The 26,911-nt window shown below is 37.6% G+C and overlaps 1 protein-coding gene across 2 annotated transcripts; it reads left to right on the top strand.

Moving 5' to 3' along the window:
- On the top strand, positions 1-26,911 carry RASSF9 (Ras association domain family member 9). Of its 2 annotated transcripts, none has more exons than XM_064702025.1 (2): positions 1-334; positions 23,276-26,911. In XM_064702025.1, exons 1-2 carry the CDS (start codon positions 288-290, stop codon positions 24,549-24,551), a joined length of 1,323 nt encoding a protein of 440 aa, XP_064558095.1. In that variant the 5' UTR covers positions 1-287; the 3' UTR covers positions 24,552-26,911. The 2 variants fall into 2 exon arrangements, with proteins under 2 accessions (XP_064558095.1, XP_064558096.1); XM_064702026.1 differs by lacking the exon at positions 1-334 and adding an exon at positions 677-897.

Here is a 26,911-nt window from a genome sequence, read left to right as displayed (position 1 = left end):
TTCTGTGCATAACTCCACATCACAGGAGCAAGTGCGTATTCCCCCACCCTCCCCTTTCTTTTTCCTGCTTCTAAACACCTCCTTCAAGTTCGCAGTTGGGCAGGACTCCAAAGGTGCAGCAGCAGCAACAAGCTGGAGTTCAAAGTTAGCAGTAAATTGCACAACTTCCAGCTCATCGCTACGCTCGGTGACTATTAACAAGCTGGAAGGCGCTCAGGCAAAAAAATAGGGGAGAAGGGAACACCTTCGAATTCCTTGGGGATCGCTGATGTTATGCCGCTGGGATCATGGCTCCTTTTGGAAGGAATTTATTAAAAACCCGGCATAAAAACAGGTAAAGTGCGTGGGTATGCGAAGGAAAAGGTAGGGCGCTATGGGATGAATTATTTTTTACACTTTTTGTTTGGTTCTGGGGGCAGGATGTGTTATCCGGACCGTGCCGCTGAACTCCGGGGCTCACCTGCGAGCGGCCGGGGGAGCGGAGGGGAGCGGGCCGGCGTGTGCCGAGGGAAGGGGCTTTTCCCCGGCCCCCTTCCCCCGGACCTGCCGTGCCCCTCTTCGCTCCGGCTCTCTTCACTCGTGGGCAGTATTTTCCGTGAGCGGGAGGTCGCTCTTCCGGACGTGGGACCTCCCCGGCCGCTCCGAGGCGAGCAGCGGCGGTGCCCCGCGCTGGAAGGTGCGGCTGGCCCGGGCCGGGAGAACCGGCTGCAGCCCCACGGCCGCGGCCCGCGGCAGCCCGGAGCTCTTCCCCCGCCCCGGGACAGAGCTCCAGGGTTTCTCACGGCAGGGCCGCGCTCCGGGCCGTGGCCCCGCTGCCCTGGGAGGTAGACCGGCAGCCTGCAATCCCTTCGGATCAAAACCGTGCCTTATCTTGTCCGCTGGCTGCCAGCCTGGGAGGTAGGAGAGCATCGAGCTCTCAGCGTGGGGAGGCGGGGGGGATGATTTTGTTTGTTTGTTTGTTTGTTTGTTTGGGTTTTTTTTGTTTGGTTTAGCCTTTAGTCCAGGATAGACTTGTACTGTACATATATTTTTTTTATTTTTTCTTTTGCTGAGAAAATTCTTCAGAGAGACTGCTGTGGTCCTTTGGTCTGCCACTGCGAAGTTTCTTTATGGGGACTTTGCCCCTTGCGCCGTACATGCTTCCACATGCCCCGCACGCGGGCTGCAAAAAGGAGAAGGAAGGTTATGTAATCATGCTAGGTGCTAGGGTGGTACTAGATTTTTAAGGAGTGAATTTGCTTAGACCCTTATGGAATGTACAGTGGCTGAACCCATCTAGCTAAAGCTGAACAGAAACAGGTCACTGGAATTTTGCCTTGTAGCAGATTGGAATACAAGCTGCTCCATTGCCTCAATGAGAAACTCTAAAATCACTTGTAATCTCATCCCCATTTTGCCTAGTGCTCTTCACAAGATTTAGTTTGTATTTAAAGGAATGCAAAGGATGAACTTTTCTATGGGGAATGTAATTGAACTCTAAATAGTCTTGTAAAAACGTCCCATTTCCATGTTTGGCTTTCAGTTCTCACATTTGATATACTGAAAATTATTTGGTGGGGGGGGACTTGTATTTGCTGGGATTGTGTAAAAATATTAAGTTAGTGTATTATCTTGAATATAAATTAGAAAGATTGTAATAGTCAATGTTTAAAAATTGGATACTATTTTAGAATTATTAATATTGTAGTTTCCTGATTAAATAGCATATTTTGGTAATGTGCCTGAAAACAGTAAAACTTTGATATTATTCTCATGTGGCCATTTTTTTTGTAGAGGATCTAGAAAGGTGGACATGAACTTTTCTATGAAATTGCTTTCCCTTAGAGCTGGAAATTTATTAGTCTTAAAGTGGAAGTTTTGTTTCTGTAATCACTTATGTGAATAAGGATTAAATCACTAAGCACAGTTCCACTGTGTTCAACGGTGAAATTGTTTCTCTTTTGGGTATTTACAATATCTTCACACTAATTGCATCAATCTCATTATGTTTGCTGATGTGACATTTTATTCCTCAGGAAAAGAAAGTCATAATCCAAAGCTTCAAATAGGCAATAAAAATTAAAATACCAAAAGAACCTTTACTGGTTCATCTAGGACCTTCTATTCATTTTATCCTCACATCCCCAGAAATAAATAAATACCTCTAATGGCTGAGAGGCTTTGTGGCAATAAGAAGGGACCTGTGTGACCAGAGGAGTGTAGGGGGAGGGGGCCAAGAACAAAGCAAACTACATACTTCTTAAGATGTGTCGTTATCTATTCAGATATTTAAATTTCTGCATGTTTAATGTTAGCTTTGATACTGACTTTTGAGAATGAAATTTTGTTTATGCAGTTAGTAAAATGGTTTTGCAGTATGACTGAAGAGCTATTTAATAATTGTTTCTTATTTTAATTGTATCTTGGTGAACTCATTTGAAACCTTGAGAAGGGAGCTTAAAATCCTTCACTGTGTTTAGATCAGTAGTTGGAGAGTCAAAACTTGTGGCTCACTACTTTGTCTAGCTACCTATAAAGAGGGACCAAAAAGGGACATAGACAAATGTATGTCTTTATGCTGCTGCTGCTTTGTTAAATAGGCCTAGCGCTCATTCACATTTCTGGGAAACTCGGCTTTTTTCTTTTTCTCTGGAAGTTCTTAATGACCATTTGCTACATGCAAATATAACTCCTGAAAGTTGGAAGATAAGCAAATGAGGAATAAAATCTCTGTTTACATGAGGACATAAAGCTAAGTGGAGGTAACAAAGGTGGGTGGAAGGAGAGCCAGAAGGAAAATGAAGGCGTTACAGTCATTTGCTCAGATAACAAGATGACACCACTGTAATTAGTGCTTGTCTTGCAGCATTGCCCAGAGGTTCCAGATCAGGTCCCTGTTTAATAGTAGGCTCTTCACATCCAGATTGTAAATTGTCAGTCTCTGCCCCTAAGACCTTAGAGTTTAAACAAAGAGGTTACACTGAGTCTTTGTCTGAGCAAGAGGCGAGGGACGTTGCCCATTATGCCACCAGTCTTTAGAGAAAGAAACTGAGATTAAACCTCAGAAAGACAAGGCCTGTGCTGAACTTCTGTTAGCATTTGAAAGATCTTCAGTCAGTATTACTCTCTTGGGCTTCTGAAATGTCACTAATAGAGAGACGGCACAAAGCCCATGTAGCCAGTAGATCACTTCAGCCCTTGTTTGATTTCAGGGGAGTGACCTCTAGGATTGTGACTCCAGCGTATGTTTCTTGGCAAGAAAAGCAATAGTGATATTTTGATATCTTTTTCAAGAACTATAAGTAGTTTTTACAGTATTCTTTGTCCTTCTGCGAGGACCAGAAGTAATCACAGTCCCCAGAATGTGTATGTGCTTGTCACTATGTTCCCAGGAGAACAATACTTCCAAGACACCCCACCCACTTACAAACTCAAATGTGCACAGCAGGGAAAGGTTGTACCCTCTAAGGCAACAAAGGAAAAATGAAAGTTTCCTGCAGGACTGAGGCTCTGCAGCATGAATAAACTCAAGGAGATTTATTTTTATGCAGATCTCTTAAAGATGCTTACTTTGAGAGTGAGAGGAATGCTCAGCTCACATCACACTTCAGAAGTGCAGTGAGGGCAGGAAATGCTTAGCTGAAGGTGGAGGAAGAGAAAAGACACTGAGTTCTTTGCTCATAAGGTCTAGAATTGATCTGGCACATTTCTCTGCCCAGAGACAAAACAGCTCCCTATCCAATTATGAGAAATACAGAACAAAGATACTTGCAGTGTTTAGAAACCAAGGTTTCACATTGTATTCGATTTCCTGGTTCCTAAGCAGAACAGGAATTTATATTGCACTGATTTTCAGTAGGATTAAGACTTCTCTGCTCTTGGTGCTAGATTTGATCACCTATGAAAATGGGTCTTTAGGTTTATTTAAATACTTCGAGGATCTATGCCATAGTGCAAAAACTGACCTCATTGCCATTTCTTTCATCGCAACCACTTCCTTGCGTTTTGCACATAAGCCTCAGACAAAATTGTTGAATGTCTATTGTTTCATTTGTGTTGTAGCTGGGATCCTGAAAGGGAGAGGGTACACATGATCCATCTTGATGCTGTAGGGCTGTCCTGTTATGTTCAACACCTTGAGAAATACATTTTGCCAGTGTACTTCATGCTGGTCCTACGTTTACTACAAAAGTTTGTATGCTCTGTTGGCATGCAACAATTCTGAACCTGGAGTAGTGTTTCCTGATTAAACAATTGTGTTACAAATCTGTTAATATTTAAATGTGCTTACTGGTTTTGCTTTTCCTTCCTGTATTTTTTTTCTACCTTTTATTGTTTACTATTTTCACCGTTTTCCACTTTTACTCACTGCCACAGAAGTTAGTATTTCTCTGTAGGAGGGAAAGACTTACCTTGCCTGCTCTTTAATTCTGCTTTTCTTTAATCAGCTCATCTCTGGTTCAGAGGTAGAAAGAAAGACCATATATTTCCATCCAATGTTATGGATAGAAGAGGGAGTTCTTCCTGTCCTGACAGTCAGAGGCCCCTCCCCAGTGAGAGACACATTCAATTATTCTCTCAGTTTATATATTACAGTGCAGGATAGTGAATTAGATTAGAGACTTCACCTATCTGATACTGACTTAGCATTTCCATGATCCCTCCCTTTCTCCCTCCCTCCCTCGCTCCATCCCTCCCTCCAGAAGTTTCTCATTGCATCTAGTTAGCCCGGTGATTTGTGTATTGCTCTGAACATCTCTTCTGCTCTACCTACGGTTGAGTACGTCGCTGTGCATTTTAAACCTTGATGAAGTAAAACTGAAAATGCTCAGCATTGAGGTTTGGACTGGTTAAGCTCTTGGAGATCAGCTGCTTGTCTGAATGAACTGTGTATGACCCACACTGTAAGTCTCATGGGATCATGTGAGATGTCTAATACTTCTCTTGGATGAGCACACGTGGATAAAAGTCTATATGAAGCTATAAAGGTGCTTTTTGATACAAGACTACAAGGTTTTTGGTATGTATGTTGGAGAGGGTAGATAAAAGTTTTGGAATCGGTGGTGCTACCTGTGTTAAATTTTTAGATTGAAAAGATGGTGCTTGTTTGTAATGGTAGAATGCATTCTCTTTTACCTATTTTTTTAACTTTTCCCTGAGTATGAGATGTATTAGGGAGCTATCAAATAGTTCTAGAAGTTGTTCTTTTTTGAGCCAGATTTCATACATTATAATTTATTTTCTGGTCTTCCTTGGAAGCTTTGTCTCAGGGGTCAAAATGGTTGCACACATTTTCTAATAATCTTTGTACATATTTGTTCACTTCACTTTCAGGAAGAGCTTTTCGTCTAGCAAAACACTAACCTTATTTCTAAAGAGTTAATTATCTACTATTCCAGGAGGGCAGGCAGCAATTTCATCCTGAAGGAGTAAATAAAACGAGTAATAGAAGTGTAATACTACACCATCTAAGAGCATGACTTCAGTTAAGTTGAAGCTAATCTGAAACACTAATATAGTGTAGAGTCAGGCTGAGAGATACATTTCAGACAAAAATCCCATTTTTTTTTTTAGTGGAGGATTAAAAATAGGAAAAGTCTTACTGGTCAGTGGTCATTTCCTGTTTTACTGTTGAAAAACTATGTGCATGAAGAAAGACACATTGCTAAATATGTAATTAATTCAGTAGACAGAAGCAAATTCTCAGAGTTGGGAATTTTTAAAATTATATTAACTTTAATGAAAGTCAGTGATAATCACAGAGTAGTACCTCCTGATTTACCTATGCTCAGAAAAAAAGTTTTTTGTTTGTTTTATATGAGTAATAACAACAATTTAAAACTCTGGTCTGAAACACTATTATTTGGAAACATTAACATCTCATATGCTGTACAAGCCTTAATTAGACCATCCAGCTTCTATATTTAGTATGATGGTAAATCCTTATTAATAGTGGCAGAAAGGATGATGCAATATAAAAATGTTAAGACCACGCATTAGGTAAAGCCTGGGACTGAATGTTGGACATGCTGGGACCCAGTTGTGTGCATAGGTAACTGGGCTATTACTGTCACTTCTGTTGTTTCTCTTACATGTTATGGTACCCTTGAGATGATGACTTTCTGTCTTCTTCTGTACAGTGTTTCCATGCTAGCAATTCCTCAGGTATCACACAGGACAAAACAGATAAGAGAGTTTCAGGAAGCCTTGTCCAAAAGAATACTTTTTTGAGCACGTTTCTGGAACTCGATTCAAATAGGCTCCGGGATTAACCACATTGCCTTTTCCTGGTTTAACCTAGCCAGAAATACACTTACGGTGCAGGTGTTGCAATAGTGATAACGATACCAATTATTTGTGACCTCAAACACCCGATAAGCTTACATAGTTTTCCTTAGCAGTAATTTGGGTGTTAATATTTACATGCCTCAGGAAAATAAGTAGGACATGACTAGACAGTGTAAAATGTGTATAAGTGCAGACTGTGAAAGCCAGTTAGTGTGAGAAGTAAAAATTAGATCTGTGAGTTCTTTTATTCTAGTCCTTCCGCAGTCCACTAAACATATATGCCATGCAGGAAAGTGAGAATACACTGTGGATTGTTTAGGTTTGATTTTATGTGATTTTTCTGAGGAGTTTTTCAATGTTTTTAAATTTTTCATAATGTTAAAAATGTCTTGTAAGGAGGGTTTTAATGTCCCAGAAAGAGAAAGAAAGAAATGAAGAAATGCCATGAGCATCTTAATGTATTTTGAGGTGGTTTTGTGAAGTGAACAAAAGAAAAGAAAATTACCTGCAGAAACTAAAAAAAAAAAAAAAACAAACAGAAAGGAAGGTTCTTGATGGTAATGATAATAAATTGTCACATAATTGTATGTCATATGATGTGTTAATGAGCAAAAGACATCAAACTTGAAAGAAAAAAATTTAGTGCATGTTTGGTACATCTCTCATGCACTTTGTTTATACCCTTTATTTGAAGATGTGTTTCCCTTTCACCAACTTTCTTGTTTCATTCCCACTCCTGTATGGCTGAGTGCATTTTTTCCTATGTCAGTTTGAGACATTTAAATTGTAGTGTAGATGGTTCCTAGACATGCATTTTTGAGCACCAGCATTGGAAGAAGCCAGGCCATGTTGTAATCTTGGAGGTGATGTAAACCTCTGTTTTTCTGGGTTGTGGTTGCTTTTTTATGACTTTTTTCCACATTAATTAGTAAGTTGCAGAATAATCATAGGAGAAAAACGTGTTTATAGAGACTGTTTGCTGTGGATATAATACATAATTTCTTTATATCGAGGGTCAAAATAATGAATCTGATTAAGTTGCTTTCTTTATTCTTCACCCCTATTTGCTGTCTTTCATTGATGTAAAGAGTTCTGAGTTACAAATTTTCCATCATAATGGTAAATAGAATAATCTCTATTAAAAAGCAGAAGATTTTATTTTTTCCTCCTTTTAATAACACAAAAATATTGAAGCTTAAAATAAATATGCAAAAGCATAATATTCTCATGTTCAAGGACAAAATCAGGTTCATGAAAATTTAATATTCTAATAGACACTTTTTTTTGGTCGGGTATAAATGTGCTTACCTTCCTTTAGCTTGTAAGGGTGTATGACCTCACTGGAATAATGCAGTTGAGTGAAGACTACTAATTTTTAAGAGAGTCTGCCCTTGGGTCTTGAACATGCAATTTGCTTTGTGTTAATAGATTCCATCATCCTTGTAGAACTTCTTACTTTGCTTTCCCCAACCTCCTTCAATTCAAAGGAATTCTTTCTACAGAGGGTATTTTCCACTGTGAAAGCACTTTAAAGCTGCAGCAGTTTTCAGAGCAACAGTTAGGACGCTGTTTTGATGACCTAAAGTATACCTCATCTGCCTCAGGAAGTTACCAGATTTTGCTCACTTATCAAAGAGGGGTTTAGTGATATTTATAAATGCGGGATCTTGTGCTGATCTTGTTCAGCTGCTGGTGTTTTGGTTGGTAAACTGATGTTCTGAACTGCAGTTTTGCTTGGACATTAGTTGTTGACAGACTTCCTCTGGACTGATTACTAAGGCACTGGCTATATTTTTTTAACTTGATTATTGCCTGTATCTCTTGAGGCCACTTTGTTGTTAACATCCTGCTTTACTGAAAAGCCCTGCACAAATTCAGTTTTCTAACGACCGTCTAGGATTGGTATTGACTTTACTGCACTTTCCCAGACTCCTGGTACTTTAAGGATTAGGTAGATAACTAATAGTGTTTGTTTACCCATGGAAGTCCCCACAGGTGTCTGACAAAGATCTAAGTTATTTTTGGAACTGCAGTTGTGGATGGTCACAGTACTTTTGCTGACACTCACACTGCTCCTGAGATTCAAGTACACAGTGAAACACAAATGTCAAGCTCCATCTTACTCTACTTAAGCCTACTGAAAATTTAGGTATCTTGTCATCTAGGTACTCTTTGTAGTTAATGGATACATCTAAACACTTCTGGAGGGCAATTCATTTAGTCTTAGACAGGCTGTCAGTATGGGATTAGTCACCCTTTTGGAGGTGCCTATTTTATGCCACTGATTACAGAGGAAGGTCAGAAAATTATCTTTGCACATCTACATTTTTAAATAGCTTAAGGTAGATGATATGAGCACCACCCAATCACTTTTCATGGAGCATGCTCAGATTTGTAGAGCAGGTTACTAACCGTCTTCTGCACCACTCATTTTAGAAATTAAAAAGGGAAACATGAGCGGAGAGGTGAATTATAGGTAGATATGTATGATTAAGGGAGAACCATCCAAATAGTGTGGATGTCTTCCCTGACCCTGCCACAGAATTCCTACCTAGTTTTGGGCAAGACATATAAACCACAGTTTACAGAACTGGTTATTCACTGTGTGCTCGTCGTTTGCTAATTCAGTGTCCTGTAAACTCTTTTTACATAAGGGCTGAGCAAAGGAAGTTTATGGATGTCTTGCTTTGCACGTCTGTGGATATCAATTCAGTTAGAGTGAGAACTTAAATGAGTGGATAGCTTTGGTTTGTAAAAGGGAGTTCTTTCCCTACCAAAGTATGTGGAGATAAATTCTGTAATGTCAGCCTGAAGAGCAGTTGAATACAAGATGGTAAGGGACATGTATCAAAAGTTTGAATTTTGAAAATTGTCCTCTAAAAGAATTGTACCATACCTAGGAGAAAAGAGACAAATAAAAAATGTGCACATATTGAACAAATGCAAGTAATAAGGACTAGTTTTATGAAGGTGCCTAAATGAAATTCCAGTCATTTAAGACAATTTTTAAGAACTTTGAATTTGTTAATTCTGACTGGTAACATTCCTGGGCCCCCTGTTCTTCTGTCATGTCTTACACTGGTCTTGAACACCGTGCAGTTTGTGCTTCCCTCATTATGCCTTATTCAGGAAAGTCCTGTGAAGTTATTCTAAATGGAAATTCTCTCATCTTCATTTCATCTTGAAACTCCTTCATTTTTCTGCTGGCCTAAGTTACAGTAAGGCACACAAGGACAAGGATTAGTGTTGAAAGCTTCAGGGAGAGAAGGGAATCAGGTTTTGGGTTGCTGTACTAATTAATATTTCTGGTTTTTTATGCAACAAACATATGGACATGATCTAACAGCATCTAAGTCCTGCCCTTTTGTTCATGTTTCTGACTGCTTTAGGTCAGTTCCTGACGAACTTGCTGGTGTCAGCAAACCCCATTGTTAGGAGTTCAACTCTTTTGTAGTACTTTCTGTGGAAGTCAAGGTGTCCAAGTGAGCACTATGAATTTCAGCAGCAAAGGAGATACTTGAAAGTTATAATATTTGGTGTCTGCAGTGTCTCAGTATCTTCTGTGTCTTGACAAAACTGAGTACTGTCTCTTATATGGATTTAAGTGAGGCAAGTTACCAGTGTAGCAGAGAATGAATCTTTCTATGGATATACTGAATCAAATTAATTTTTGTTGAACTTAAGTAGAAGTATCTGAAATTTTTCATATTCATACATATTTCTTTGTGCAAAAGCATTTGTGCCCGGTAGGCATATATTCAGCATACAAATGAATTTATGACAGCTTGTGTTAGATGTGATCACAGAATGCATATGTATAGTTCATGTACTGTCACATACATACAATCAAATATATTATAAACCCCAAATTATTGTATATATAATCAATACATGTAAAAATAGTCACTTCTGTAGATCGTATATTTATGCATCTACATATTACAAACCTGACTACACACCAGCCTGTCAGAAGTGACAAACAGAATGTGCACATGTCACAAAAGAAAGCTAAAAATGTGTATTTCTCCCAACATGGCAGAGCTGTTCACATGGCAGAGGGAAGCATGCCTTCCTCCACCTGTCACTGTGGTAACCACTCAGCTTATGAAGTACCTTGTTAAAAGGCCTTTTTATCCTCCCTGAGCAGTGAAGCCATCTGAGTTGCTCATATGTTGACAGGATCCCCACCTGCAAAGACATTTGGATATGTGAACTAAAGAAACATAGGATTAATTTGAATGTTGACTCAGTGTGACTTTCTGTGAACTAAAGACAACAAGTAGTTTGCAGTGTCTTTCTGGTGTCACAGCCTGCTTGGATAATCACTATGCTGCCACAGATGTGTCTCACAAGACTGGCACCATTATTTCTTGGGCCTGCCTTGGTCTTTGGTCACAGTCATGTAGCTGTGCTTAGCTTCACTGTGCCCACTGCAGATTTTGGGCCTGCATCTGCTCTCCCTGGTCATCACAGTTCTCTCGCCAGAAGCTAGCACCTTTTCAGCTGCCTTAAATTTTTGAAGTTTCTTCCTAAACTGTTCACCCACATTTGGATGGCTATCTTAGATGGTTTAACAAAGCTTTTATCTTTATGGCTTAATTCATCATGACTCATTGGAGATCAGACGAGAAGCTCAGCTCCAGTGGGAGGGTTGTGATGGACAACTGACATTGTTATGAGCCTCTTCATATGGACCCAGGTGGAAACACATTATCTGAACCCATTATGTCTGTCATAGAACAGGTTTTAGGCTTAAGTCACAATTGTTCAAATATTTTAGGATTCGCATAGCTTTTCATCTGAATCACATGGAATGTCTTTCCTCTGCACTCATCTTCCTTCATCTTCCTACAGCTAAAAATTGGGACGGGGTTGAGGGGCTACTAGACACCATTCTCTGTAAGTCTCTCTTGTCTACACCTTTCTTCTTTGCATTAATTTAATAAATTTTTCATTACTCTTGGTAATCATTATGATCCAGCTTTAAACTTGCTTCCAGATAGCAATTCATCCCTTTTTGCCTTTCCTACCTGTATTGCTCAGCTGGCTAGAGCTAGTTTTGCAATCTCCTATGCCCTCTTTTTGCATATCCATTGCTTGGGAAGAGCACAGTTGGTGAGGTTAACAATTTATTTCATTTGTTCAGTAGCTTCTTTAGAAACGATGTGGTTATATTTCAGAGACCCTATCAGCCTGTGCCTGACTAACTACATATTGAAGCATTCATTGATAGGCAATTTTAGAAAATTACTTGAAAGCATGAGCTGCACAAATCTCTCAGTCTGACAATGGACAGCAAAAATGCTTCAGGTTTCTTTTATAAAAAATTATGTCCACTCTTCTCGTTAGCATAATTATTTATCTAGTACTCAATTTAGCTCTTTAGAATGAACATTTATATAAGAGTCCACTTCATTATCTCATCTTTTTTTCCTTTCAGCTCTTCAAATACTGTAAGTAATGGAACACATTTGTCACTGAATTGTTTTTCAGAAAGTTTGAGGCAGAAATTTAAAAGAAAAAAGAAAAGAAAGAATTTATTGTAAATTAAGTCTTGATAGAACATCCTTTGAAGTGATGTTTTTCAAAATTATTTATTGAAAGCAAATGAAATGAGAAAGATCATGCAATGTAGTTTCAGAGTGGGGTGGTTCACTCTGTAAAATTGATTGCGGTACATATAGGAGAATATTAAAGGCCATCCTGTCTTTCTTCCTCCTAGCAAACTGTAGAGAGATACTTTACTGGTTCTTATGATATACAAAAGAGCTGTGTTGACAAACCATGAGATTTGAAGAGGTTAGGAAAGGGTAATGATTGATGAAGTTGTTGAAGAGCTCTAAAGGCTTTCTATAGCACAAAGAGCAATCCTAAGCCCCCTTTCCAGACTCTTGGCCATTCTCTGCCATTCCCTTTGCATTGCTGCTATTCTTGCTTGACACCATAGAATGCAAATGGGTATTTTTCTTACTTTGTTGCCCGAACCTGAGTTTAATCTTAGGATCGGCAAAAAGAAACCAAGGACATTGCATTCATTATGAATGAGAAGAGCACTTGTCTGACCATGTGAGACAAATGCTCTTCTCAATAATAATGAATGCCACCAGAAGCAGAGAAGAGGTGCAAAACATGCACAGGATATAAGGATTCATAAGAAGGTAGTCCATCCCAGCCTCCTTCAGATCAGGGAGTATTGGAAAAATAGCATGAAGTCTTATTATTTCCTTGTCTGTATCTCATTCCATTATTTAACTTGCCTTGTTACCATCTGTCTACATATAGTATGCTTTGTTCATGTTTTGGCAGCTCAGCCCCAACCTCTGAATATTTTATGTTTGTTTCTTCACTGAGCAAAATGTCAACAAAGGCAGGGGAGGGAAGCAGTACACTTTTGCCTTTCAACAAAACCTGAACTGAATTTCATGGAACCACAAAAAAAAAAAAGAAAAAAAAAAAAACCCAAACCAAAAACCAAACCAAACAAAAAACCCCTTCATACTCTCAATGCTTGGAATTCCCCTCACTTCTTTGATCTCAAAAGCTCATAAACAACCAGGGTGCTTCTAAAAGGCTGTTATAAAAAATCTAATGGGAGAAGTTAGATAACACAAATTTCTATTAACTTAACAGCAACTCTATCATTTAGAAACCTGTGTTCCAAATGAGCTGTAAATTATTCTGCTTCCTCTATACTACTGAAATTGATGGAGTTTTAAACACATTCTGTACATTATTAATAGGAGCTCCATGAAGTTTATATAGTGTAGCCAGTGCTTAAATATGCATAGGCGCGTAAATTAAATACAGGAGCAATTTAAAAGAATGTGTTTTAGCAAAGTTCTTGTGGTAGATGAAAAGTACCAGTGGCATTTTCATGTGTTCACTTGTGAGAACTACCCACTGCTCCAAATTAAAATGTAGCATTTACTGTATTGATATTTCTAAACTTCTCATGTTGCTCATTAACACTGAGGAATTTGAAAATGCCAATCTTCCCATCCCCCTCATCATGATCTAAAGAATTACTATCACTAAATATGTCAGTGTTTTTTTTGGCTCTGGAGTTTTTCCTGGATCTTCCATTCCTGTATAACAGCTGCTTCCTCAGTAGCAGTTGAACCAGACACATCAAAGCATGTTTTCCCAGTAATGTAAATTGTTGATGTTACTGTTACTCATCTTGGAAAATATTTTGGTGGACAGCTAGTTCTCTTCTTCTTTTCTCAAACAACCCCCTCCACTATGTTATGCTACTCCAAATACAGGCCTGGTATGATAAACGTGTTACCTGTCATGACATTTTGTGCACACACACCACGCTTGTTGGAATTCCAAACATTTTTTTTGACTAATATCCACTCACCAGCCTTATGAGTTTGACTATACAATGGAGAAATGATGATTAGTCTGACAGGAAGGCAGATTTAAAGCAGGTGTAATTTATAGAGAATGTGCACCCTTAGGGGCAGAGGAAAATTTCAGAGGTAAGACAGGAGGAAAGGGCAAGGGCAAATGCAGTCTCCACTGCAGCCTTGCCTGTGATTGGAAGTGTAAACATGGTATGGGGCAGAGCTCATAAGTGAAGGGGAGGACCTAGTAAAATTTTGGTCAGCTTTGCTGAACATCTGCACTCAGTCCTTGCAAATGAGGTTTTGCAAAATAATATTGGCCATTGTAGCAAAGACACAGAGTCCTATCATTATTCAAAAGAGCAGCAGGGGAGTGTTCAGGTTAATCCATCATAACTACTGCTCTTATCTAGTGAACAAGGTGTATAATTCCTCCTACAGTGTCTCTTACTTCTGTCTTCTGTTAGTGCAGTATCCTGAGTTAGTGCAATTTCTTGGCTTATTTTCTATGTAGTACAAACTCTGCTATCCATCCACTTAGCAAATGATAGAATTACTGCTGTCAGCCCTTGCTGGTCCTTCCTCTTGGCTGCTTATTTTCCTTTTTATCTGTTTAAAGTACTGTCAGGGCTTTTTTCCTTTTTTTATTTTTGTTAACAGGTGGTCCTTGTTCAGACAGACACCTGTTTCCAAGTAGTACAGTTATTAGAATGAAACACATGATTTCCCATGGGATTTTTACAAAAGGCTGACATCTCAAGTCAGCAGCAGTCTGGTGTGAATGAGTTATTTGCAGTAAAATAATTATCAGATTTATTTTCTTTAAACTGTCATACCTTTCATCTTTTCATTCTATAAAAGTAAGTAATGCTATCCCATTGCAATTCAAAGTTATTCCACTGAAATTTGACATAGACCATCAATGTAGTATAAAGTGTTTAGGTGAACAGGAGTTTCAACCACAGATCATTGCTGAATTGTAATGTTATGCAATTTTGTACAGTAGCTAAGGTGATGGCATTTCTCTGCAGAAGAGATGAAGGATGTACTTGTAGTTTTAAGTACATTTTAGATAAATTTATATGAATAAATTTTAATTCATATTGGACATAATTTGCAACAGCTGTTGCTAATTAAAATGCTTCATAGAACCTTCCAGACAGTATGTGTATTTTGCTGAATTAAAAATCTATGCCTTTAAAAAAGAACAGAAAAATGAACATTAAATTTATACGAGGAAAAAAGTGTTATAACAAGCTAGTTATAAAAATAGTCTTTCTTTATTTTTTTTATTTTTTCAAATATCTGAAATATTTCAGTTAGAGCATCCAAACTACCATGTATATGTGTATGTTTGAAAAATGTCACTGGCTCACAAGATGCCTAACTTTCTGTTATTTTTAGTAAATGCCTATGTACATTTCTGTAAAGGTAGAAGTTTTATCATAGAGGAAGATTAAATGGATACAGAAGCAGATGGCAGAGAGAAGTTTATCTCTCTCTATAAATAATAACTACTTTGTTTTCAGAAGTTCTGTGGTGATCTTTCCAAGTCTTCCTGCAGCATTGAGACTACACTGATTATCTGTATTGAGAGCTTTATTCTCACAGTTAAAGTACCAGTTCTGTCTTGCCATGATACCCTTCAGGTGACCTTTTCCCTGACTTTCATATGATGCAAAAGGGAAGAAGCAGCAAGTTTCTGACGCATCATGTATGGAATTTCTGTGTCCTAAATGACATGGATATTAACTCTGCCTCCACTAATATTGTTTTTAGGGACCTTTGAAGGGGAATGGTAATGCAGTTGGTTAATAGGCTCATATGAATCCCTAAGGCTTTGGAGTAATTCCAGCTTCAATGGGTAGTGAGAGAGCAGCTACTTCCTCATTGCTGCCCTTAGGAAACTCAGAAGTGTATAATGTACTTAGGCAGGAGGCATACCCAGTATAAGATTTGGCCTTTATTGCCTTTTGAATAACTTTACAGAAGGGGACAGAAAGTTAAGAGAAAAGGTGGTTTAAATGTAGATAGTCTGAATAAAAATAATATGGACTTCCAACATGAGCCATTTATTCCTGAAAGGTTGACATACTTCTGACCCTAGCTTTCATATGGACTGTGTATTCTCTGTACCTTTGATCTTTAAACTCACCTCTAAAAATCTCTTTGGATCAAATTAAGTTAGTTTCTTCCCCACAAGAGCTGCAACACAGCCCCAACAGCTTTACATTTTTGCAAATTTCACAGATAAAAATCACAAAAAGCCAAAATATGTTTTGATCTTTTCTCTCATAATCCTCATCTATTATCTCATATGCTCATATATATACACACACATATATATGGTAACATGCTGAGATTTTGAAAAAGAAACAATAGAAGCAATGCGATAAAAGCAATACATACAATAAAAACAATAAAAGCAGTGTTATCTAAATGGTATGTGATAATGTATGTATTTTCTATGCTTTGACTTCATATTTGGTTATTGACTTTGTATTAGGTCAGAGGTTTGGTGGAAAGAGCATTACCACACCATTTCCACAAAATCATTGGATGTTAGGAAAAGTTTCTTCACTGAGGGTGGGGTTGAGTACGAGAACAGTCTCTCCAAGGATTTGTTCATGGCAGCAAGCCTGTCAGAGCTCAAGGAGCTTCTGGATGATGCTCTTAGTTACATGGTTTAATCTTAGGTAGTTCTGTGAGGAGCAGGGTGTTGAAGTCGATGATCCCTTTGAGTCTCTTTCAATTTGAGATATTCTGTGATTCTGTGGTTGAAGTTTGCCTTTGTATACTCTGACATGTAGGACTCACTGGTATACAGAAGCTCTCAAATTACATGTAGCATGTGCCCTATGCTACAAATATAGGCTGTTTGTGTCAAGTAGGTAATATTGGAATATTGGCTTATTATTTCCAGCAAGTAGATATATAATTAAGAACCATCACATTTTTGATTGATACCTTATCTTTGATGATAGTTATAGCTCAGATCTAAGAGATAACAGAGATTAATAATCTTGGCACTGAGATAACAAGGTTTTTAGAAATTTCAGGAAAACAAGGCAAGTTTTCTCTGAGCCCTTCCATGGAAGAAGCATCTGTGGATGTTGAGCAGAGACCATACATAGCACAGACACATACTTCCCAATACGCATATGCGTGTGCCCCAGCAGCATGCTCAGAGACCAGCTCCTTGAAAACACTAGGTTATTAAATACTTAGTGTGTCTTGTTTTCCCAGGATGAGACGTGCCATTGTGTCACAACATTCTCAAAGGAGAGCAAGTGGCTCAGGCACTGAGCAGGCCTGGCTGGGAGGTTGTTCCCCCCCATGCAGCCTGGTAAGGGGGAGATGCAGCACAGAACCTCTTGCTGAGGAGCTGGGAGCGTGCGGCTCAGGGAAGAACAGAGGGGCTGCTGAACAACACGGGGAGCCCTGCAGAGCCCTGCCTGGGTCTCCCTGAAAGTGCTACATTTCTTAGTGTGTCACCGACATCTTTTCATAAAAATCCTTTCTTTAGGATTTTTCCCTCTTCTGGGAAGCTGAGGCCCCAGAAAAAGAATGTAAACAATGGTTGTCTGCTGCTGTGGAATGCAACAGGTGCACCTGTGATTGCCCCATGTTGGATGTGTACAATTAAGGGCCAATCAGAGACTGTGGTCTCCCTGGGACAGAATCAGAGAGAGCTTCTTTATTATTCTTTTCCTTTTCTATTCTTAGCTTGCTAGCATTCTGAGATCTTTCCTTCTATTTCTATTGGCATAGTCATAATGTAACATATATATCATAAAATAATAAATCCAGCCTTCTGAACATGAGGTCAAGATTCTCGCCTCTCTCTTCACCCTGAAACCCTTGCAAGCTCAGTAACATTAGTGGACTCCAGGAAAGCACCTAGATGGCAGAGCCTGAATCTATTGGCAAGGGCTCCACTGCAAAGACACAGTAGGCAGCAGCAAGATTGTCTCTTAGAGCCTTTTTGTCTTCTCCATTGAAGAAAGTGAATTGTTCTTGGTGGTATCTTGACATAATGTAGGGTTTGCTTAAATTTTAGAAGCATTTTGATCTTACTCTGGGAAGGTCAGGGCAGCAGCATACCTACATACTCTGGTCAGCTGAGGACCCCGCCACAGCAGTCTGTCAGTTATAAAACACAATTATCCTCTGATTTGTTGCAGATTAGACTGTATGTGCTGTTTGAGAGGTCTTAGGCTGTCATGCAATAAAACATGATTTTCCCAAAAAATCAGCGAAAAAATGACTAAGATATTTTACACAAATTACTTTCTAGCATGAGCTCTTGGATGGAAAATTTATAAATTATTAGGAGTTCTATGCATTTTCAAGGAAAAGGTTAGTATATTGCTTGGTGAGCGATCTATTTTCACCCACTGACATTTATTCCATTTAAATTATTTCAATGACTGGGAGGAGACAACTAGTAAAATTTTTGGTCATAAGCATAATCTCATGTTTGAATTCGTTTCCAAAGTATTTTTAAAACAGCTAATCAGTTTGATCTATTTTCACAGAAGGTGTGTCAAGAAATATGGTAATATTGAAAAAGGAATTAATGTTTTTTTGGGGCGGGGAAGTCTAGAAATAATTTCTTGCAGTGAAGGGAGTCAAGGTTATCTATGCTTTTTTTTCAACAAAGGGAAAGTATTCTTTTTATTGTCCATTATATTTCAGAAACACTGCATTAAGTTGCTAACCATATGATATGGAAGTGATCTAGGTCCAATAGAATGTTTGCAGAAATTTGACTAGAGAAAGAAGCATCTTGTACACATGAAGGTGAAATTATAAAAAGCAGGGGGATTCCTTTATTTGATTGGTATGATTGGTTGTAAAACTGATATATTACATATTTAGGGAGACTGTTTCAGGAAGGCAAACAATTATGTTTGATATGCATATTTTTGGGCCAGACATACCTTAAAGTCCATGAATATCAAAAGTGCCCCTTCCAGCATTGAAGCTATCTCATATTTTGACTTTGTGTGACAAAAGTAAATGTTTTTGTTTTGTCTATACATTGCTGGAATGTATTACCTTCCCCTAGGCCTGAAGAATAAATTAACAAATTATATATCTGACACACAACACTCAGGTTGTGCTGGTGTAATTAAGACTGTGTGAGGTCTAGAGCATGATTTGGGATGGGGTTTTGGGTCATCTTGAAGAGAAACAAGGAGCAGAAGCATGAAAATAGTAATCAAAGCAAGCAAACAAAAACATGAGAAATGTATTTTTGTCCATTATTAAGTTTAAATTCCCATCTGGTCCTCAGTAATTAGTGGCTTCGTAAAAAAAAAGTATAGACTTGCATGTTGTTGTTATCATCAAGACTTTATAGTCTTAGATGTATAAGCAGAACGCTTCAGTGATCAATTCAAAGAAACAGACTTCAAAACAGAGCTGAAAGCTACAAAGCCTGTTTACTGCAGCATTATATTTTTGAAAAAATATAAGTTGCCTAGCTAGTTTTGAAGAAATTGTTATTGTGGTCGTCAGGAAACCCAAACATTTAAACTGGAAAAACAGTTTGGTTGTAACATTCCTATTAACTGCTAGGTTATTAAAAATGCTAGTTCTTTTGTGTCCTTTACAAACTGCAGGACAGGAAATTCAAGGAACCTGTAAATATGAGATGGTCGCCTCTCTAAATGACTGTTTAAAAGCAGATCTTGTTCCTGGAGATTAAAACTTTTAGTATTGAATCTCAGGAAAAAAAAAATTCCTGTAAATGACCAAAATTTATTCAAAATCTCTTTCTTAGTATTGAAGTGAATTAATGGATTTCCTTATATATTACTGGCTAAATTGAACAGTGAATGTCTAAACTAAGTTGTGAAACTATGATGTGTAGGTCCCACATTTAGTTGTCTGTACTAAATCTACTGCTGCTGTAACCATTTTTGTTACATTTCTCTCAGATAAACCAGAATCTGAATTAATCTCACCTGAATGAATCTGATTGGGTTAATCTCACCTGATTTCAACTACCTGAAAGTGAGCTCTTTGATTGAAGGTGGCCACATAAGTCTCTTGTAGTTAATGAAAGAGAGAAATAGCTTCATCTGATGATCATCCCTGGTGATCAAAGATGGGCTAGGCAGTAGGCATTCTTCTTGGAAGTCTTCTCTCTTCTCTTAATGAAGAGGAATTTTGATGTTGAATTTATACTGAAATATTAACTTTCAGATGAATTCCACTTCATAAATGCAGAATCTGCTCTTCACTTTCTATGAGGAATGTGCAGTTTAACAAAAGATATTTCCTAGTACTGGCATCTTCTTGCATCCTGAAAGCAAGTTTTTAGTAATTGGTATTCTGTGACTGACACAACACTTCATTTTTGTTTGGAACTACCTGAATTAACTATGAAGAAAGAATTATACAATACTTTTTGCTTGAAAGTTCCATGGTAATGTTCCAATTTACCATTTTTAGTGGAAGATAATAAAGAACCACTTTTGATACTTTAGAATATATTAGAATTCCATGGCAACCTAAGATTATAAATGTCTGGCTAATTATTTTTGCTGAGAAGTAAAGATCAAAAATTGAGTGACTGAATAAAAATTAAGATAATACCTATTGAGACAAACACATAGAAGAATTAAGGAAAGAATTTTTACTTTACCATGTTGCTTTGATCCAAGAATTACAGAAATGTTCAGAAATTCTTTTAATTTCTTCTCTCCTTTTCTGTAAAATATGACCATATAATTAAAAGATGTAGGTATATATATGATATACTTATATATTTGTAAGTACTTATTTTCGTGTATAAGCTGCTTGGTTTCTTTGTGTACCTGCATGTGCATACATTATCCAGTTGGGCAACTAAGTTACATTTTACAGGCAGAATAAAGAACAATCCTTCTCCAAGAAAGCTGAATGTAAACTCTGGGCATCATAACTGAAAAAATCACAGGGGGCGATAAACAGCTAGAAAAGTGTTGAAAACAGTAATTTCACGATCTTATTTCAACATCCATATTGTTTTCAGGGATCCTGTAGAGATTGCTTTACAAAATACAGTGTTTCCATCAGAAGTTTGTTTAACTCCTGCTGAACTCTGTGGGAATTCCATATAAGAGAGTATAGTGGAAGAATTTATCAGTACAGTAATGATGGGATGTCTAGGAGGTCTGCAGATATATCTGAATATTTGCTAATAGCACAGAGAGAAACTGGCTTCATAAGAAAACTTTAAAGGAGCCAGAAGAGACAGTAGGCTTCTGCTTAAGCCACATAATCAGTTACATACTGAAAATACTGAGTAGGAGAAAATATGCCAATCAAATAAAAACAAGAAAAAAGAAATAGGAATACTTTTGATTTGAAAACAAATTGCATAAGAGACTCAGAAGAATGCTAGAAGAGACAAAATTAATTTCCTGAAATGTATTTCCTAATTGCAAAAGAAATCAGGAAAGATACAGACTGAATTTACTGCCTCAGAGTCCCCAGTATGGTATTTTTTTATATTTTTATGCCTCTTTTTATTTTCAGTACTTTTATAAATTTAAATTCAATGACTGGTAATACAGTTGAATTTGTAAATCAATTATTTAGGCATCAGTAGTGAACATGGTTTGAGGCGCTGTAGTTTTCATGATTCATTTTGCATAATTTTATGCATAATAAATTATTTGTTGCTTTTTTCCTTTTCATATCTGTAGTGTAAAGCAAATAATGAGTTATTTTTAGTCACAGCTAACTTACGTTGCAACTGGCTATTTACCTGAATTTTGCTTAACTGACAATCTGTTAACAGAAAAAAATATAGCATCCTGCAGATTGTACATCTCAGAGGACTTAGAGATATTGATTTTTTAGTTTGTGACATACTTCACCGTAATGCCATTTAATCTAATATCATTCTCCATTCCTTCCCCCCCTCTTAAACTTGAATATTACTCTTTATTAGTGCCACTTTGCCATTTTCTGTGTCTGTGATATGTGCTTTCTTTTCCTGAGAAGTAGTCTATGAAAACATTATTAACTTTTTGAGCACCAGTTTCAAAAAATAATTATTGTAAAATGCTGTTCTGTGAGGGGGAGCTATTGGAGAGGGAAAATGATGCTATTACTCAGTCATCTACCAAAACACACATTTTCAGAGAATGTTCCAAGACCTGAAGCAATGTACTTGGACAGAGCTCTCCTGTGCAATAATACTAATAAACTTACACTTGTCAGTTTTATTAGTATTCATTTGCAGTTTCCTTTCTTTTAAGGATTTTTGCCTCCTGGTCAGAGTGGCACCTAGAGCTGAGTTCAATTTATTGGATTGCAGTGTGTCTGTCATGTTGTGTAATAATTAGGAAAAACGAACAAGCTGGATTGCTTTACTAATCATAGGGTGTAGCTGTAATTAAGCCAAATAAAACTCCATGCTTACTATAACTCAGAAGACTAAAAAAAGTTCTGTGATAAGTAGTCCTAGATGGAAACATGCTCTATTGCACCCTTTGGATATGGTCTGAATAGTTATTTTCCTTTTCAGGCTTTCTCTGTCAGACTAGGTGAAACCTCATTCATTCAAATTAACTGCAGGGTATTCTAGAAAATCCAAAGGCATGTTTTCCTCAGGGAATTTACTGTTTTATCATTTTGTGCAAGAGGTGAAATCATCAGGTCTGGGCAAGAAAAAAACTATTCAAGTGGAGTCTTGAGGTCAGGAATATCCAGGCAACTCTGCCAACACAGGCAACACAGCAGTCCATGACCAGATGGGGGCAAACCGAAGAATTAGCTGTGGAGTGAACTTCAGCCTGTGGTCGACTGAATTGCTGTCTAGGCACTGGAGCTACAGAAACCATAATGGGATCTCAGACACCTGGAGTTAGATGTCTCAGTGTATAAGGAGATACCAGGTTAATAGCACATCCATTGCAATTCATAAACAAACAAGTTAATAAACAACTAAACAAATTAACTTTTTTCCTTTTCTTACATTTCTGTATAATTTCTAATAACAAAATAAAATGCAGACCCATATATGTATTCTTTTGCAGCTGATATTCTCTCACAACTCACTGGAATTCAGACTATTTGGTACTTCAGGAAGAGCAACAAATTTCTTGACACTTATTAGTGAAAAAAAAGAAAAACAATTGTTTTTATGCTTGTGTAGGTGCAAGTGTGGCAGAAGAGCTATAGATTTATCCTGTTGTCAGATTCCTTGGTGGTATTCAGTCATCTCTCCTCAGTCCATCTATGTTCAATGCATTCTTCCCTTCAGAAGCCATTTCTAGTAGTTTAGAAATGTCTGGGCAGTCTTTGTAATGGGAACAAATATGAAGATCCAGAAGCTGTGCTGTCCTAGGTCAGTCTGAAAGTGTAATGCAGATTGCCAAACTTTAATGCACTCTTACTAGGTATACAAAACCAAGATTTGATAAAAGACATTTTGTGAGATTCTCATTCAGCTGGACTAGTAATAATATTAAAGCAGTAGTTAATCAAAGCTATTACTTAATCCAAAGAGATTTCTTCATGCAATTTAAGCAAGTATATTGCCTTGTACAACAATACAAGAGTTTTTCAATGTGTTAGTCATATCAAAATTATAGTAGTTATTCATACTGTCCTGCCATTGATATGTAATTTATACTTGGTCTCTTCTTGCTTTCCAGATCTCCCAGCAAGGACATGGCATCAAATGAAAGAGAGATTGTGGTTTGGGTTTGCCAGGAGGAGAAGATTGTATGTGGCCTGACAAAGCGCACAACTTGCTCAGAGGTGATTCAAGCACTGCTTGAGGAGCATCAGACAACATTTGGAGAGAAAAAGGTCCTTTTTGGAAAACCTAGTGATTACTGCATTGTAGAAAAATGGAGAGGCTCGGAGCGAGTGCTGCCTCCCTTGACAAAGATTCTGAGACTCTGGAAGGCCTGGGGGGAAGAGCAGGCTAATTTGCATTTTGTATTGGTAAAGTCAGATGCTTTCCTCTCGTTTCCATTGTGGAAGACAGCTGAAGCCAAGGTAGTACAAAATGTAGAAAAGCAGTGGGACCTCAGTCCAGCAAACTACATGAAGATGTTGCCAATAGACAAGCAAAAGAAAATTGTGAGGAAGACTTTCCGGAAACTGGCCAAGCTTAAGCAGGACAGTGTTCAGCAAGAGAGAGATAATATGGAGACACTGATTCATCTGATCATTTCTCAAGATCATACCATTCATCAGCAAGTCCTTAGAATGAAGGAACTAGACATGGAAATTGAAAAATGTGAAGCAAAATTCCATCTAGATCGTGTGGCAAATGATGGAGAAAATTATGTGCAGGACTCGTATTTAATGATCAATACAAGTGAGACTGAGCAGCAGGGGAGTAGGCCAGATGATCAAAAAGAGATGCATGACTATTTGAGCAAAAGTGAGGGAATTTTACAGGTTGAAGAGAGACTGAAACACCACAAACAATTAATAGAGAGCCTGTGTGCTGAAATTGAAAGAGAAGTACATGGTATATGCATGGAAAAAAACGCAGAGTCTGTTCGCACAGAAGGAGCAGCTAATGCTGAACTGGAAAGCTCAGATTTGGAAAGTGTAAAATACGAGCTGGAAAAAAGTATGAAAGATGGTCTGAGAATCAACTCATACCTGAGCTGCATTCAGAAAGAACTTACATACAGGGACTCACTGCTTCAAAAGAAGGAAAAAGAATATGAACTTCTTACAGAAGAATTTAATTTACTACATGTTAAGGACAACATTGAAACTAGGCTTCAGTCAAATGAAGAGCCATCCAAGGGCAGTGGCGTCTCCAGTAACAGCATTGCTGTTCCTGACTTTGTTCATAGACTGACTAATCTGGACATAAACGATACAGACTCTGACACTGGAATCAGCTCTACACACAGTCAGGACTCTGAAATAACTGCAGGGGACATGGTGCTGTTGTCAACATAGTTGAAAGCAGTTACACATTTTTTTAAATTTTATTTTGGAGGATATTTATAAGAATTAGTAAACCTGTTGTCTTGAAAGTTAAGCTCTTCAAGGTATTAAAGCTGTGGCACTGCTTTAGCAAAGTAAAGGGTGTCTATTTATGTCCTTAATAGTGTACTTGTGCTAGAATGCTATGTGGTAGAATGGGTTAACTGGTAAAAGATGAAAGTTGTTGACTTTGCTACATCAAGACAGACTGTTTCGACTTTGTAATGTTGATACTTGGTGAAATGGGAGCATTCTGACTTTCTTGGACCAAAAGTTTGGAGATTTCGTATTCTTCAGTCTTTGGGTCTGTTCCTGCATCTCCCTAACTTTTTAGGAACATAGAGACTAGAGAGACCTAGACCAAGAGCTTGATTTTCTGCTCTGTTACATTAGCTTTATACAGATGGAGTTCCTTGCTATGAAGCTGCTGTAAAAGATTTTATAATTGAGCATTTAATCTATTAAAAATAGTTTTTATGATAATGTAGAACAGAAGAAATATAATTGCATTTATGCTGTATTTTTAAATTTAGTTTATACATAATATCAGGATGATATTTTTAAAAACTCCTAGGTCCCATTTTAAAAGTTACCTTCCACATATGGGTTTTTAATTTTGATTCTCTTTCAGCAGCTTTTATCTGCTTTTAAAAGCCTTAAACCCCCTACTCATCTGTTGTTACCCTGTAGTTGCCCCAGTGATGTTTAAGTCCACAGAGTTCCTGCCAGCAGGCATGTCAGGACTGCTTATGTCCTGCTTATGCGAGACGCTGAAATCCCAGGCTCACACCTAACCCTAGGGGCATTTTCAGCAAGGCTTTCTCCTGCCTATCTCACCGGTTGGATCCAGTGTCTTAAGCCTCCTGAAGTCATGACTACCAAAAAAAGCATAGCAGAAGCAACAGGTAGGAACCAGACATTTTAGTCTCTGGCTAGACATTGTTTCCCAATAGCTAGCTAGCAACTATTTTCATATTGCAAGTAGGTTTTCAAATCCCATCTTGTACTGTTTTGGTGCAGGAGCCTGTAAATCCTGCTTCCTCAGTGGGGACTTTGGGATACAACTAAAACTGATCCCCTTTATATAGTTAATAAAATATTTGGCTCCAGGTAAAATAAAAAAAAAGGAATGCAAAACGAGAATTTTAAATCTATGTGGTTAAATCAATTTTTTTCCTTTAAGATATAGTAGTTTATCTCAAACCCTTCTCCAGCATATTGCTGTAAGTCCAAAACAAAGCTGTAGAATTTTATTGTCTCAGTTACCAAATAAGATTTCTAACTCTCTGCTAGAGGCTATGCTAATGGAGACCACGTGCATAATTTCTGGGTTGTCATGTTCATATTTTGCAGATCAATCTGTTTAATACTTTTGGTTAAAAGAATTGAATGGAGAAATAATTACAATATTTCTGAATAAAGTTCAGTTCTGCAAAATTCAAAGCAATCATGGAATTGACAGCCTGCAAAGTAAGAAAATGGACAGTACCTAGAAGGTGTAAATGTAAAATTCTTTCAGATACACTGCTTTCTTTTTCTTTAATTTTCTTCTCCTGTCTGTCAACCATGTGTTTTCTAAAATGGCCAAAGTGCTAGGACTGCTGATGAGCGCATATTTAATGCAGAGAAAAAAAAAAAAAGAGAAAAAGCCTTTTCTGAAAAGAAAATTTTTGTGGTTTATTTGTTGTGGGTTTTTTCCTAATCCTGGCTATTATAAATAGTTTCTCTTTCAGCAAAGCATGCTAGTTGCCTTAATATATTTTGTATTGTATTTTTTTCAAGCAATGTTATTTGAATACTTCAATAATAATTTGTAATATTTAGACTCATCAGCTCCTGATGGAAACATGATGTATGAAATATATTATCTTTGTAATAATTTATTAACGCAACTCTGCATCTGTTGACCTCTGTGGTATCACTCTTAAAAGTAGTTAAGCCCAGAGCTCTGAATGCTGAGAGTAGACTAATGTATTCTATGAGTTCTTATGAGTTTAGTTACCAATAGCTACAATTTCTATTGAGTAATTTTTTTATATATATAATTACTTAGAGGATAGAGAATTGAAACAGAGTAATATACACAGCTGTGCAGGCTAGTACAAGACCCGTGGGGCAAAAAATTAATTTCCACTCATACTCTACCAGCTTTATTTTGCCCATAGGAACTTGTGCAGATTCTCTCAACTGATCTTTATCCACACTTGGTGGCTGATTGTACCTTCCCTGCAACTTCTATGTCTTAAGAGTATCACTGTATTTTAAGAAGAAAATAGTTAATATAGGTTGAGAGACAGTATTTCTTAAAAAAATAAAACAATATTGAAAATCCA

This window comes from Zonotrichia leucophrys, chromosome 1A (assembly GCF_028769735.1).
Source record: "Zonotrichia leucophrys gambelii isolate GWCS_2022_RI chromosome 1A, RI_Zleu_2.0, whole genome shotgun sequence".
NCBI classification, from domain to species: domain Eukaryota; kingdom Metazoa; phylum Chordata; class Aves; order Passeriformes; family Passerellidae; genus Zonotrichia; species Zonotrichia leucophrys.
Note: the sequence above shows the minus strand (reverse complement) of the source record. Positions and strands in the feature narration are given on the sequence as shown.

Bases quoted from the DNA above. Each gene is read 5' to 3' on its own strand.
- RASSF9 (XM_064702025.1), top strand. From the start codon at position 288: ATGGCTCCTTTTGGAAGGAATTTATTAAAAACCCGGCATAAAAACAG. The intron at 335-23,275 runs GTAAAGTGCGTG...CTTGCTTTCCAG, and splicing joins AAAACCCGGCATAAAAACAG to ATCTCCCAGCAAGGACATGG.